General features: G+C 32.9%; 1 protein-coding gene across 7 annotated transcripts in view; it reads left to right on the top strand.

The window, feature by feature from the left end:
* CDIN1 (CDAN1 interacting nuclease 1) overlaps positions 1-15,838 on the top strand; it is a 114,222-nt gene that overhangs the window by 46,449 nt on the left and 51,935 nt on the right. For 6 of the 7 annotated variants that reach the window (XM_090141266.1, XM_031593737.2, XM_090141265.1 and 3 more), the window contains 5 exons: positions 1-38; positions 415-464; positions 3,204-3,271; positions 8,266-8,331; positions 9,961-10,066. The exon at positions 1-38 is cut by the window's left edge and continues 42 nt beyond it. In XM_090141266.1, coding sequence (XP_089997392.1) covers positions 1-38; positions 415-464; positions 3,204-3,271; positions 8,266-8,331; positions 9,961-10,066 — 328 coding nt within the window. Of the gene's footprint in view, positions 39-414; positions 465-3,203; positions 3,272-8,265; positions 8,332-9,960; positions 10,067-12,718; positions 14,055-15,838 lie in introns of those variants that run through there. The other variant, XM_090141262.1, reaches the window with a different exon arrangement.

Raw genomic sequence — 15,838 nt, 5'->3', positions numbered from 1 at the left:
AGATTCCAGATGGAGTTCTAGCAAATCAAATCTATCAGGTATTAATCATGGTTGTCTTTTTCTTTCTTTTCTTTCTTTTCTTTTCTTTTTTTTTTTTTTTCCTGTGGCAATGCTGTTATCTGCCTAGCAGAGTAAAAGATTTTAAACCTCATTTAATTACTGTCATCGTAAACTATCACTGAGGTCAGGGTGCACCATAAATGGCAAGGCAATATTTGTGAGGGGAACATTTCACTTTTTAATAGCTTGCTTTTATAGTGAATAAAAGCATGCAGTTTTTGTTTTCTGTGATTAAATCTGAACGGCATCTGATAGCCTTTCTGAAGAAAAGTAATTACTGTTTTTAAGATACTGTTTAACTGTAATGGTTTTGTAGTTGCCCATCACTATACTACTTCTCTTATTTGTCTGCAGTGTACTGTGAATGACTGTTGTTATGGACCACTGGTGGACTGCATCAAACAGTATCCTTTCCCATAAAATTTTAGGTGCACAATTGACGAGCTTAGACTGTGTGGAAGAGATGTGTCTAGCTTTAACCTGACATAAAGTTCTGCTTCACAAAACACATTTCATACTCCTCTGTTTTACATTAAATCAGCTGGAGGGTCACTGCAGAGCTTTCTCTTACACTGCTTAAAAAAAATCTGATGGAGTATGGGAAGTTGTCAGTTTGGTGGCTACACATTCATATACCTGATTGAACCTCTTTGGTTTTGATTAGTCAAAAGTCATATCTGGTTTTCTATTAAGACCAGTTTAATCTGCTTTAAGCAGTGAGGCTGAACTAGATGATCTCTTGAAGGACCTTCCAATCTCAACTGTTCTGCGATTAAATTAATAAGTTGCATAGATAGTGTTGAATTTCATAGCATTTGTTTTGAATATGAATTTTAATTAGAATGTTTTCAAGTGCAATTCAAGTTGTGATATGTTGTCTGACTACCACTTTTTAAAATGTATCTAACCTTGCAGTGATATAGTAAAAGAGCATTATGTAGCTTGAATTTTATGAGTTTTTTTTCTTTTTTATGGTAGTGTTTAAGTGATTAGAGATCCTCAGAATCCAGTGAGGCTACTGGGGGAACTCCACACAGCACTGAATTTTCAGGACTAAGTATTTATTTCAAATTTTGTAGTAATTATTTTTGTAAACTCAAGCTTGTATTAATAAAATCCTAAATAAGTAGCTCTACTATTTCAATCTGTTATTGAACAAACAATTTTAAATTCATAGTCTTTGTCCCAAGTCATAGAAAATCCTTCCATAAATCTCTGCATCCAGTTTGGAGTAAGATCTGGATTTCACTGTTCAGCAGTAGAATAGGAAACCAGCAATAATTTTTAGTTATGCATGAGAAGCACTTCCTGTAGTAATAATGCATGTGGTGGTTATCTCTTAAAATGTATTCTTTCCGCTCCAAATATTCGCATGGTATCTACTACAGTCCTGCTCCCATTAAGTTTAACAACAGCAGGATAGAGTTCTAATTATACTTGTGATTTGGACTTTTTTGTGGGTTTTTTTTTGTTGTTTTTCGGTGAGACTGCTTCAACATTAGACAAAGTGATTAATCTAACAAGTTCTACTTTTGAAACAGTTGTTCATTATTTTTTTAATCCAAAATTTGGTACTGTTGTCAATGAACAATCTGGCAAAAGTCTTCTGAAAATGTCATGTTTAAAAATAATAATAGCAATTTTTAAGAATAACTTGTCTGCAGTCTAAATAATCTTCCCTATCCTCTCCAGATTCTGGCTCAAGTTAAGTTACTGAATATGCAGTGACATCAGTAAGAATAATGAGGGAGATTTTCAATTCCATTCTGGTACAGAAAAGCCTAATACTTGACTGTGTGAGTGCATTATCTTCAAGTATGTTGCTGAATTAGATGTTAATTTTGAGGTGCATAAAATAGTTAAAAATCAATTTAAAGTTAAGGTTTTAAAAGCATAATGTCTTCTGAAGGACTGCATATTGATTTTAAATATAACTATCTAATTGTATATGCATGGACTAAAGTATGAAGTCAACCTCTTTGTAAATGCCAAGAGGCTATTTTTCAGTAATAGTTCAGATGCTTACGGGAAACTAGGCTGCTAGATTGCATGAGTAGAAGATGGCTTGTGAGGTTATTTACAAGTTTTGCCTCATGGTCATTGCCATACATCAATAACAGGTATTATTATAGCCTAAGTGTTTCTGTTTATGGTGCATTATAAAATCTGTTTGTGATATTTTTCTTACATTTTTGCCATTCTTCATTTGCCCACATTTTTGTTCTGTGACTACTAGTACAGTGTAATGTAATATATATCTTCAATTGATTAAAACTTAGTATGTATGAAACGATTTCTTGTAATTAGATTTTTCTTCTTCAGCATAAAACGTTGATATAATTTAAGTAATTAACTGTAATGGTAAGATGATCTATAGTTTTTTTGAAGAAGTTATTCCAAACAGAACCAAGAATTTAGTTGTTTTTAATGTAAGATTCTTTATTGTGATATTTCATAAGATTCTTCTTAAGAGCTTCCAGAACAGAACTTTGACCTCTAGATGGATACGTTAAAAATATTTGAGCAGTGACTTTTTTGCATATTGCTAAGAATAGCACATTGGTTCAACAGGCTGTCAGTGAAGTGGAAAGGACTTCACTGTAAAATATTATTTCATCTTTCCCTGACATAAGTTCATGCTTCTGAAAAATCAATTAAGAAGATGTTTTGTACCAGTAAGATGTTTCAGATGTATTAAATGCCTAACAATTTCAGAATATAAAGCAAAAAAGTTTATTTCATTGTTTACTGAATTAGAAAATTGATACATAAATAATTAAGGAGTAACTTAAAAGCTACGTGGCCACAGGTTTCAAGCTTGTACTTTATTTTAAATTTTGAGAGAAAAAATAGTATGAATATAAATATCACTCTTATGTGTACAGAATAAATGTTATGTAATGGATCTTAATTTTGTAAAATGTATGTTGATGCTGTATACAGTAGTCTGATTTTTACAAAGTGCCAAATACCTCTGCAGATACCTGTAAGAAATCTGTAGACACAGTGTTCAAATCATTAATTACTCCAAAATGAAAGTGAAGGCCAATAAATTTTATCATGAATTACTTTATCTATGGTTTTTGTTGTGACATTGGTTATTTTCCAAAGTAATCTTCTATTTCTTAACTTGAAGCTATCAGTGCTATAGGACATGAACATGAAGTCTTGCTGCGAGAAATGCTTTTGGAAAAAAACCTTTCTTTTATAGGTAAGAATCAGTGATAAAGGCTACCCAGTGAATCCTTAACTTTAAAGATTTGCGGGACTGTTTACTTAAGAAAAAAATAAGGCTCAGTGCTCTTTGTATTAGTTAGTAAAAGAAGAGTAAAAAATGATTGATGCTGTACATGTTATCTTTTATTGATTTAGAACTGAACAGGAACTCAGTTACCTAATACCTTATATATACAGTACATGCAGAGGCTTGCAATTAATATTTAATAGAATAAGTAGCTGAAAAAAAAATGCTTTAATATCTGCTGCAGTATTACTTTTGGTGTCATGAGATATTAGCTGTAATCTATGAGACTTAGGAGGAAGCATAAGAAATATCAGCTTCCAAATGCTTTATGTATTAAAGAACTGCTAGAAGATTCACTCATTTGGCTTTCTGTGCAGTTTCTGCAGATTTTTTCCCACTGCCTTCAAACAGTGCAAATCCCTGTATTTAAAGTTATTTTAAAGATTAATTGGTTAGGAGGTTGTTTTCTGTTGTTGTTTTCCTTTTAGCCTGCAGAACATTTTTGTATATTAGTATCATTAAAACAGTGATTATTATTTAAAGGGTCAGTTCTCCTACCCTGATTATAAACTTGACTTCTAAATCTTGAATTCCTTATGTGATTAGATAAAATGAAAGTGAATTCCTGTTCTTTTTTTAAAGATGTGTGTTGTACTAAGTTTGTATAATTAAAGGATATAACTGGTTTTACCAGTAAAAATAGATTCAGGATAAACCTTAAACGAGTCGAAGAAATTAGGAAGAATACTGAGATTTTTAAAAAGTTGGTCCATATGATTAAGGAACAATTTATTTTTCTGTTACATACAAACTTGCAAATGATACTACAAAAATGTGAGAAGATATTTTTCCCTATGTGGCTCAAAGATTAGAGATAATAGACTTAAGCTGTAATTGGAGAGTTAAAATACTAAACTGTTCTAGGCACAATAGGTATAAAACAAGCTGCCAAGGAAGGTTATGGAATCACCTTCAATAAAAAATTCAAGGCTAGACTTGACATTCATCCATCAAAGCTGGAAATGAAATCAATCCTGTCATGATACAGGAGAATGGACTAGACTCTCTAATGGATCCTCAACCCAATGATTATCATTTTTTTGGCTTGTGCAAGCTTGTATAGTACACAAATCAGATTTAAATTTTATTGATTCATAACCTTGGGTAAACATCAATTTTGTCTTTAGAAATAAGCTCTAAGAAATTTGTAGTGTCAAATCATAATGTCTAGAATGGGTTAACTTGTCAGCATTAAAAGATATAAATGAGGCAGTTTAATTTATTGTTTAGTTTTTTTGTGTAGTTACGTATCATCTATTCATGATTTAAGGTATGTTAACTGGTTTATTATTTCTTTCTGTGGGATGTGTCTCTGAGGTTCGGAGTGTGACTAAAAAAAAAAAAAGAGAAACAAAAAATATTTTCCTAAGTATCCATAAGATGAACCTTACTGAAACCCTTGCAGTAAAATTTTTCTCAAAAACTAGATCTTAAACTACTTAACACTCAAAGAAGAACCTCTGGAAAACTGTAGAGATGGCAGTATTTCCTATAGGTTAGCAGATTCAGGCTTGGCTATCAGTGAGATGGAGTTCCAGTGTAGCTTGGGACTTAGCTTGCTGCACTTAAAATTCTTTTACTTTTTAACCCACGTATGAAAGAAACAAAATTCTTGCTGCCATTTCATGTTCGTGTATTACTCTGGTATACTACTCTTCTAGGATAATAAGTTCTTCCTATTAGTTATTTTCACCTGGGAGACTATATTACAGAAGAAAAAAAGCCTGACAGCATTTAAGGACAGAGAGATGATTAATTTTTAGAGCAGATAGCTTTCAAAGCCTGCAGATCAGAAGTAACACCTCCAGATTCTCCCAGAAATTGATTGGTAACCTGCACAAACTGTTGGGCTTTGCATTCTAGTAATGCATAGTTCATGAGAAGCTCATAACTTCCTCTTTACGTCAGAAACAGTTCTCAAATCTTTAGTGCTTTGCTTGGGATTTATGTAATCAATGAAAACATTCTCTCAAAATAGGCTGACTGCCTTCCCTTCCTTACTGATTCACTTACCTTGCTGAATTGCCAGGAATTTCTAGATTTAACAAACGGCCTGACTCAATCTTTTCACGTCTTTGCCTACTCCAGAATATATTAGGAAAGGTTTCAGCTATAATAGGAAGATATACAACTGATCTTTCTAGAATCTTAACCTTCTTTGGGTGCCATCATGATGTCCCTTAGTAGCCTGGATATAAATCATGAAATCTGGTTGGTGTTTTTTGCTGTAACCAAAAATGTGCAGTTGCTGCATATTGATACACCATTAGAAGAACATTTGGTTTCTTTGTTATATCCAGAGGCTAGTATAAAAACAATGACGAGTTCACAGAATCACAGAATGGTTTGAGATGGAAGGGACTTTAAAGATCATCTAATTCCAACCTCTGCCATCATGGAAAGATGGTATGGACATCTTTCAGTAGACCATGTTGTTAAAAAATGGTTAAGAATGAGTTTAAAGTAAGGATAAAGCTCTAGATGTGTTGGAAATCCAAACAGATCAGCAACCTGTGGACAAATTCAGTGTTGTTTCAGTGTAACTTTCATATTTTAGGATGAACAGCTTTAACTGCCATCGTCTGGTTTTCAAGTAGTTGTTAAGCCATTATTTTGATGCATATAAAAGCTAACAAATCTTTTGAAACATCTTTGAAAGTGTGCAAAATGATACCTCTACAGCTTCTGTACCAATCTAAAACATTTATGGGCTGACAAGATTGTACTTTCTTTTCATGGGGTTTGAGCTTAAAAAATCTTTTCAAAGGGTGATTTGGGTGAATGGATAAAATATGTTTAGATGTTTAGTATCAGAAATTTAAGGAAATTTACCTTATGCAAACAAAAATCACTACACTGGAAACCAGGGCAGATAACATATCCTGACAGGTCAATTTGGAAGATGTTTGAGACGGTGTTTAATACTCCTCACTGGACTCATTTTTGAGGATGTCTGAGTACTTTTGAAATTATTTGTCTCATGGTTTGGAACAGAATATGATTTCTGTATAAAAAATTTTTCTGAATGTTTTCACTTGGCTTCCCCTAACAGTTTGAACTATGAGAAATGGTGAAAAATATATTAAAAAACACTTTTATTATTGATGTAAGTTGACAATCATGTGAAGCAAAATAATTATATTTTATTGTTTCTTCAATTATTTTGAACTTTATAACTTTGGAAAAGTTACATATGATAGAAAAGTCTGAATTTTCTATTACTGTTTGTGTATTCCCTACATGAAAATTTCAGTGGGGATATCTTGTTATCCTTTTTAGACTGCTTGCAACAGAGCTTGATGAAACTGGGTGTTTGTTTTTTCAAGATAAAGGAATTATATTCATTTTTATTGTGGCGTAAGGACCATAGGTTCTGTTAAGCCAGCACCTTGCTAATCTAAACATATTTTATCCATATATCTAACAGTCAAAGTTTGGAAGTAGCCACAGTCAAGTCTGGCTCCAAATCCTATGAAAATTTAGTAGTTGACCAGGTAATATAAATTAGTTTTGCATTCCAGAGACCTGCATTTAAAGTGCAGTGTGTTTACTGTGAAGAAATGCTCTTCAAAAGAAATACTATAGCTGTCAAAAAGAATAATCCACAAGTGTAGTTTACACTTAATTGAACGTACAACTTTTCAGAATTACTGCTGTCCTACTTGCAGTATTACTTAGTTCATTGTATTGGAAAAATAAAAAAGACATCAGACTTCTTTTCTTCAACAAGGAAAGGGAAGGAAGGCATTAAATATTAAAAATATATATTTTAAAATATTTTTATTTCTATGTGTATATATTTTTCTTGTCATTAAAAGGTTGCTTGGACTCAAATTGCTGACCTTTCAGAATATGCACAAAATATTCTAAAACTGAGTTCTGAACATTGGCCATGAAACTACTGTCCTAACCTGATAAATGGATTGGAAATAAGCTACCCAACAGTGAGAATGGACCATTAATTTTAATCAAAGGTGGTGTAGAAAGGCGAATGGGATGCATGACAATGTCAACAGCCCAGTAGGTGTTAAGGGGCTACACAGCCTTACTTGTTACTAGGTTGTGCCATTAGTTGAGCTTCGGTGAAGACAGAAAGCCATGCCTGGAATTGAATGACCAGGTCACTCCAAAATCTAATGGTGAAATGGTGTTTCGGAAATATCAATGTAATGGTATTGGAAATCAAGGACAATGGTTTAAAAAATAGTGAGGGCTTGCTTTGTGCTTTTTTTCTTTTTTAAAGGAAACATTCTTTTTTTGCTCTCTTCTTTCTTACTCATTTCTTAAAACACTCAGCTTTAATTCAGAAGCAGTAGTTAAATAGCTTATGTTAAGAAAATATCTAAATTTTTATGTGTTTAATTAATTTTACAGTAAGGAAACTAGAATCGTGACATCCCTCTTCTTTAATAGATTTCTAGAAGAGAAGAATTGTCATGTTGGTGCTTGTTTGCTTTTGTTTGTTTGTTTGTTTGTTTGTTTTAAACACCTTTGTGTTAACATTAAGATAAAGTCATGAAGGCAGCCGCAATATATCTACGTTTGTGGTGCTGGTAGGATTAATCTCAACAGCTCCCTAATGTGAGGAAATTCTTCTTTCAATCAGTGAATATATCTCTTTATTTTGAATATTTGGAGGTTATAAAATACTGTATGACAGCTTGAATTAATGATGTTTATAATGAAGACATAAAAATGCAGGGATGACAAAGAAGCATTTTTATATCCATGCTTCAGGTTTTCTACAAAGGTTCATTTAATCTGACACAGCATTGCATGCATAAGAAAGATATGTATGACTGCATTAGTAATTCTTACATTCTTATTTAAAATAAAATTAATTATACTGCTGTCTTAATAGAAGAGTTTTATAAACAATAGGTCTTGTTCTCTCTGTGAAGCCGAAGATCAGCTTCGTGCAAAGGGTTATGACAAAACACCAGACTTTATTTTAGAAGTGCCAGTAGGTAAGTCTTTGAAAAGGATTGTTATTATTTTGTATAGAAGTGTTTATCCTAAAATATTACAGATACTTAAGACACAAGAATATGAAGTATGTTACAAGATACTAAATATTTCTCAGGGTTTTTTTGTGTTTACTCAGTAATTTTAAGATCATCTACTTTTGGTCAGAATGGTATTACTCAAAATACAAGTAGATAATAGTATTAATGTTTCCTCTTCAGTCTCATTATCACAAAAATAAAAATAGAAAAAGCAATCAATTGTGGGAATCCACAAATCCCCACTCAGTCTAACTTGTTCTAAACACTGTCTTTGTATGCTTAACTGTGAAATACCTGTAATTGTCTTAAACTTTTAGAGACCAAATCAACTTCAAAGCAGTCTTAAAGTAATATCATTATACCTCCAGGTCATTGTGTAAAGGTTTATCATGGAGTAGTTCTCTATTTTTTAAAAAACCGTGCATCACAGGAAGCAAGAAGGAATAAAAGTAGATATAAAGGTCATGCCAAAGTTCATCTACATATTCTGGTCTTTTGGTCAAGTAAGGAGGTAATATGACCTATTGATTCAACCATGGAAGAAAAAGTATAAACATTATCCAAGTGTAAAGGATTCTTAATCACCTTTTGTAAGATGCCTTTCATACCAAAAGACTTCTGCTTTATCTGTTTACAACACAACTATGCAGATGTTTATAGGTATGTGTTAATGAAAATAAAAAAGCTTAAAGCCCTATATGAAAGCCATATTCATGACTACATTTTTTGTTCTTTGTATTAACAAGAGAAGAACTCTTACAGATAACTGATTCATTTGTGGTAGAAGGAATTTTTACCCTCAGCAGTTCTTCAGATATAATCTTTCAGCATGGTAGTCTTTCTTATCTAGTAGATAAATAAATATATTTATGAGAATCTTCTAAAAAGCTTTTTAAGACTTCCTCAACTCAGTACTGATATCCCACATTGCCCTTTTGAAGAATGGATGATCTTTTTGAGTGATTGTCATGATTTATGCAAAATCAGTTTATCACTTTCAGACAGGGCTTTCTTTCACCAAAAAACAAGCAAACAAAAAAGGGAATTTTATTAATATTGCAAATTCAGTCCTGCAAGAAATAAGGAAAGACATCAATCAGTGCAAATCCGAGAAACAGAAATTCCAAATCAGATCTTTCACATAGCCATTCTTATTCCTAAATTCTTCCTGCTGAAGCATTACTCATTTTGAAAAAGTCAGGAGGCAGATATATATCTATGATAACCTTTCTTGTTGTTCTCACACCTTCCACACTGGCCTAAGAATTTTCTAGCTTTAGCAGCTTAATTAAGTGTTTGTGATAATCACCAGAAGTCTTCAGTTCCTTTCCACCAAAGAAAGGCTGAAAGTAGGATTCAGTTGCACCTTAGTCCGGTCTGTAATTAAACTTAAATTGAAATAATTATCCATTAAAATACGTGTTATTTTTTAAAAAAACATCATCTATATGCATATTTGAAAAATATATGTAACTCTATTATAAGCATGAATTATGTGGTAGACTGGGGGCTAAATAGGGTATTCCCAAACATATTCTTAAGACTGCTCAGTCTGATTTTTGCAATTCACTTTTTTTGCTGTCACCCCAGCTGTTGAAGGACACATAATTCACTGGATTGAAAGCAAAGCCTCATTTGGTGATGAAAGTAGCCACCAAGCCTACTTGCAGGACCAGTTTTGGAGCTACTGGAATAGGTAGGTACATTTCTGTTATTTTTTCATATAGATAAAAATAAGATAAATTTTCTTTTAAAGAAGTTAGTGGGAAAAAAAATAAGCACAAATGGCTTTTGTATTAAGCCATGTGAATAAAATATGTGTTATTAATCTGGCTTTTTGAATTTAATTAATTAGTATGTCAAATTTCAATGCTGAAGTATTTGTGAAAAGATAATACCTTAAATGCTAACATGCAACAGATATATATGGTGTTTTTACAGTAATGCTATTTAACAAAATAAGCTGCTGTGATACAGAAGTTTTATTTCAATTTTTTTAGTAGTTGACTAAAGGAAGATTCTGTAATACTTGCAAGATGCCAAACTAGTTTTAAAATCTTCATAGTCTAAAGAGTAGGCCTTGTATGTAGAAAATATTGCTGACTGTCAGTGTGTCTAACACAATTCTGATTTGCTTTTGTTTGCTAAAATGTTCTTCTGTATGTTATCTACATGTTACATAATAATAATGTATTCTTTTCAAGCTAATATATGTTAAGTGATTGCAGGAATATGAGGAGAGAAATAAGTCATGCTGGACATTAATTTTTGAGTGTTGATTTCATTTTCATAAAAATCCTTTCTTTTAAAGACTGTTACAATTCAATCTTTAAATTTCAGTAATTTCAGTACTGAAATTCAGTACTGAATACAGAAAGTTCAGTAATTCAAAAGGAAGATCATTATTGTATATTGTTGTATATCTTTCCAAGGTAATAGCAGTCTTCTCACTAGACTATTTTTCTTCCCAAACTAATAATAATAAGATACTCATCTTTAATTTCATCTTTATATGTGGTGGAACGCTTAGTAAGGCAGTTAGAGAGGTAAATGATAGTTTTAATAAAGGATTTGTAAAAGTAAAGATTAAGATACCTTCTCTGTGTTCAGACAGCTTCTGAGAAATCTAATGGAGGGTGGAGAAAATGGTACAAAAATGGTTCAAAATGTAACTAACAGCTTATACCAATATCAGTAACTAGTCTGCGGTGTCCATTGTTTTTCATCTAAGTATAAAAAATGCTAAGATGAAAATTGCTAGCCTTAGCTTGGGAAATAAAGCAACCTCTGTAGGAAGCAGCAGAGAGAAGCCATATCTCAAGAGTAACGCTGTCAGAAAACATAACTGCGTAATTATGTCTGCATACAACAAACAATATTTGTTGGTATGAGAAGGGCCTACTCTTGCTAGACAATCCCAAAGAGCAATGAATTGGAGAGGTTGAACTGAGGTTATGGAAACCTCAGGAAGACTGTCTATTGTTGGGCAAAGATGCTGAACTAAAGAAAATTATAGAAAGGAATTTGTAAGATATATAATCAGAGTTCAAGAGTTAGAAACAATTTTAAGTACATAGGAAATTGTGAGAGTCACAGGAAAGATGCTGATGCAAATGGTGCTGAACTTGCACAGTAGTATAAATAAGATTGGATGGAGCATCTCAGGCCAGGAGGAGTCCATTAGATGTACTGGCTAGAATATTTTCTGAGGAAAAATGATATGTTTGAGGGGGTGCATGATGGCATAAGAGGAAAAACAGCTCTAACAATTGAACTTTATATAGACAACATTAATAGAAATACAAACTTGAGGTGAGGGGAAAGTTGAATAGACAAGTGGAGTGAAGTCACTGATCCATTTAATGTTTGCAGTAAAATTGTTGTTGCAGAGCTGAACTTGCAGTCTCCTTCTATTTGAGCCAAACAAGATGACTATCTGCATGTTGGTTTGAACTATAAAATGTGTAAAATACCTGAAAATAATGTGTACCCTTTGAACCTGACATTTCTGAAAGAAATTTTGTATCAGGAAACCAGAATTATCTAAATTCATTTTAATTTTATCATTTTCATAATTGTTATTGCAAATTCAAACTTGGAATAACATCTCTCACTGAAGTGAGTACCTGTACAGCAAGTACCCGTAATGTTGCAAAAGCTAGACTGAACTGACATGTTGATTATTAAGGGTGATTTGTAAGTCGTTTTCAGAATTTGCCTAGCTTTCTTTATTGAAAATAACTATAAAAACTGGTGATTCTTACATATGTAATGACCTTACATTAGCGTGAAGGAAACTAGAAATCTCTTTACTGAAATGTGTTACACCCTAAGTCAAGAATTTAATGTTAGTTTAACTATGGAAATTAGGTATAATTGTATGGATTCTTTTTGTTTGTTGTTTGGGTTGTTTGTTTTTTGTTGCTGTTTTGTAAATACAAATCCTGTTGTTACTGTTTGATCAAACTAACACTATCATAATGTCTTCTGGATTGAGTTGTGAATTACCAAAGCTTCGTCTAATATAATGGCAGTTGGGTTAATCATAGAATCATAAAACTCTTAGAGTTGGAAGGGACCTCTGAAGGCCATCTAGCCCAACTCCCTTGCAATGAACAGGGACACCACAGCTAGACCAGGTTGCCCAGGGCCTTATCCAGCCTCACCTTGAAAGTCTCCTGGGACAAGGCATCCATCACATTACTAAGCAACCTGTTCCAGTGCCTCAGCATCCTCACTGTAAAAGATTTTTTCCTTATATCCAACCTAAATCTACCCTGCTTGAGCTTCAAGTGATTTCCCCTTGTTCTATCACCTTCTGAAGAGATTGTCCCCTTCTTTCTTGTAGCTTCCTCTTAGATACTGGAAGGTTAATGAACACTTCATGACAAATTAGTTTGCATGTAAGTTAGTCAACTTTTGTTGCTCTCTGAAACTGTTTAAGTGGAAAGACACAGACATAGCCGGACAAACTGTGAATCAATTTTGAATGATTTCATAAATTAGCCTACCCAAGGATCTCTCAGCCCAAAGAATTCATCCTTTCCACCTGAAGGAAAAATCTTTTGGAGAAGATGCATCAGTTCATAACAGATGTATTGTGACACTCAGTCTGTACTTCAGGGTTTTGTAAACCTAATCTGGTGGCTGAAGTTAAAACTCAATTGAAATTGGAGAGAAAAGCTTTAAGCTTTTTATCCTGCTAGATATGGATAGTACACGTCTTGATATTTTGAAAGGAACAAAGGTGATAGCTTTTAGACCTTTTTCATTCAGGTCTTGTTTGTTTGTTTCTCTGAAAAGTAGGAGTGAGTCTGGAATAGTTTCTGGGTCTTTTTCCACATTTGTAACAAATGTAAATTTAATTCTGCTCAGAATATAATTGAAAGCTTTAAATGTAACTGCGGTTTCTTTGCTGTAATGTGTATGTTTCAGTAAATCCTGTAGTCTGTGCTAACTAAATGTGTGAGAGTCTTAAATAGGTCTGTACTGACAGGAAAAAAATGGCACTTTCTCATTTAACAGAACAGCTCCCTAGATTCAGTCAACCATGTCTGTTCACCTCAGTGCAAAAGAACACCTTTTTATTACTCTGAGTTCTGCAGGGACAGCTTAGCAAGGTTTTTTATGGCTCATACATCAATGGTATTGTTAAGCAATTTTCAGTTGCAGTGCTACGCTGCAACCTCATCTTCAAATTAAGCTTCATATTAAAAATGCACACGGTGTACCTTGTCAGTGGGTTTGCACAGTTGTAATTTAGAGTGCTCTTAGATATTGAGAATTTTCACTGTTAAGTAGGAAAAAGAAAGTTTATAGGAAGACGCTATTTTACATACTGAACAAACTTAGTATACTTACCAAATTCATATACTTACCAAATCCCTTCCTTCTATGTTTTTTTCCTCCAAAACAGTAGCATTCACTAATCAGTCTACAGCTTTCACTGCCACCATGTAAACATGACAGCTGCATGTGCAGAATATACGTGTTTAATGCACATGTAGGAGATGCCCCATTTTTCCTTGTCTACTGGTCTGCCTTGGTGTATTTCATGAAACCCTAAGGATAACACTGTTGAGTAGTCTGTGTAGCCAAAACCAATTTGAAGAGCACGAACTTGAAATAATATAGATTGCACTTTAAAATAGGGTCCAAGAATAAGTTGTAAATTATTTCAGGATTAAATGAACACTGTATCTTTTTTCTTTCCATATTGTCTAATTTTATAATTTTTTTCTAGTTTTAATTAAAAATTAAAGTCTGAACTGTATGAGTCTTAATTGGAGCTGATAGACGTGGCTGCTGTTGTCTAAAACATTGATTATTAGAGATTGAGATTAGCAAATTTTTTCAGGTAAATGTGAAAAGAAAAAAGTGTTTAAGATTTCTTTTCAGTTACAAACATAGCTAATCTGCTCTTAGATCCTTCTGAGAAGAGTGCTCTGATCAAACTCATTATAGCTGACTATAAGAATGAACCATATGTGAACAAAGACTGAATCAGAACATCAAATTGATGCATATGTTTTTTCTGCAGTATAGTTTAAAATTGCCTGATGTGTTACATGAAGACTGTTTGAGTAATATTTGACTGATTGTAGGTGGTGGGGAAAGTGGGAATTATGCTGTGGGTTTATGGCTGTCTGTTCTATAACAGGATCTATATTCATCAATTGAAAATTGTTTAGAAAGTTGTGCTGGTGAGTTGAAAGCCAGTGGTATAACAACTTGACTTGGAGGAAACCTTGGGAGTTGCATTTGTCAAGTGGCTAGGAAAACTGTTCATGCATACCCAGTATCCAAAGCTTCATTGGCAGCCCAAACATAAAGAACTGAAAGGTCATTCTTCTTCTTGCAGTATGATGGTTTGTTGACATATTTTGACACACTGGTACAATGCTGAAAGGTTTTGACCTTACTGCAACACTGAGGGAGTTAGGGTTTGTTTAGCTATTTAATGCTTGTAGATTTTCACACATGCTGAGTTTTGCTTTGCCTCTTCTTCTCTCCTTTTCGACTCTACTTGAATTAGTGAATTAATCTTAAACAAAAATGGATGTAGAAGGAGGGAATTTATGATGATTTTTACAACTTAAGACTGTGGAAAGATGTTTCTTTAAAACAACTTTTTTTTCTTAGAATGCACCATGCCAGCTTGCTCACCTTAATAGCATAAAGTAAGATGTTTGTTTCTAGACAACAAAAACAAGATTCAAAAGCAGTGATACTTTCTACTAGATTACCATTTTCAGTGTTTTAATTTATAAATATAATAAAATTATGTGTTCTTTCTGTACACACACACACAAGTATACCTCTGCATTTCACAAATGTTCTTCATATGCTTAGCTTATTTCTGGAAGTGTTTGACATGAATTATTGTTTTATTTATTTAATGATATGAAAAGCAAAAAAAATCAACATGCAGTTTATGCAAATTTTTTTTAGTTTAGAACAGAAGAAATATGTTTACATTTTATTAATCATCCTTTATTTAATAAGGTGATTACATTACAGAGCATGAAGACATTTTCCATCAAGACCACACCTCATAGCTTTGCTATGTTAGTTGTTTTGCTGATGATTTTGTTTCATTTTGTATCAAAACTCATTTTCTTAAAACAAAGAACAAACAGACCATGCTGTGTACAGATTTCCGTTTATACTTGAAGGATTGATGTTAGTTAAATACAGATTTTCCTGTTTTATTGCATTTAAATATTGTATTTAATATGAATATCAAAATGGGAGTTTCATTAAAACTGCTATCACAAAATATTGTTATGTGCTCAACTTAAAGAGTAGCAAATGAGGCACTATACAGCCTTATTTAAATTATTTCTCCCTTACATAATTCTGGACTGCCTTAAATATTATCATGTCACAAGAGACTCATGTAGTGCAGATAGAGTATTTTCAGCCTCCATCCACATTACTGCAAGGCTTCAACTCCAATTTTCGTGGT

Source organism: Phasianus colchicus, chromosome 5, assembly GCF_987193195.1.
Source record: "Phasianus colchicus chromosome 5, bPhaCol1.hap1.1, whole genome shotgun sequence".
In the NCBI taxonomy this organism is placed as follows: Eukaryota; Metazoa; Chordata; class Aves; order Galliformes; family Phasianidae; genus Phasianus; species Phasianus colchicus.
The sequence above is the reverse complement of the archived record's forward strand: the minus strand, read 5'-3'. Positions and strand labels throughout refer to the sequence as shown.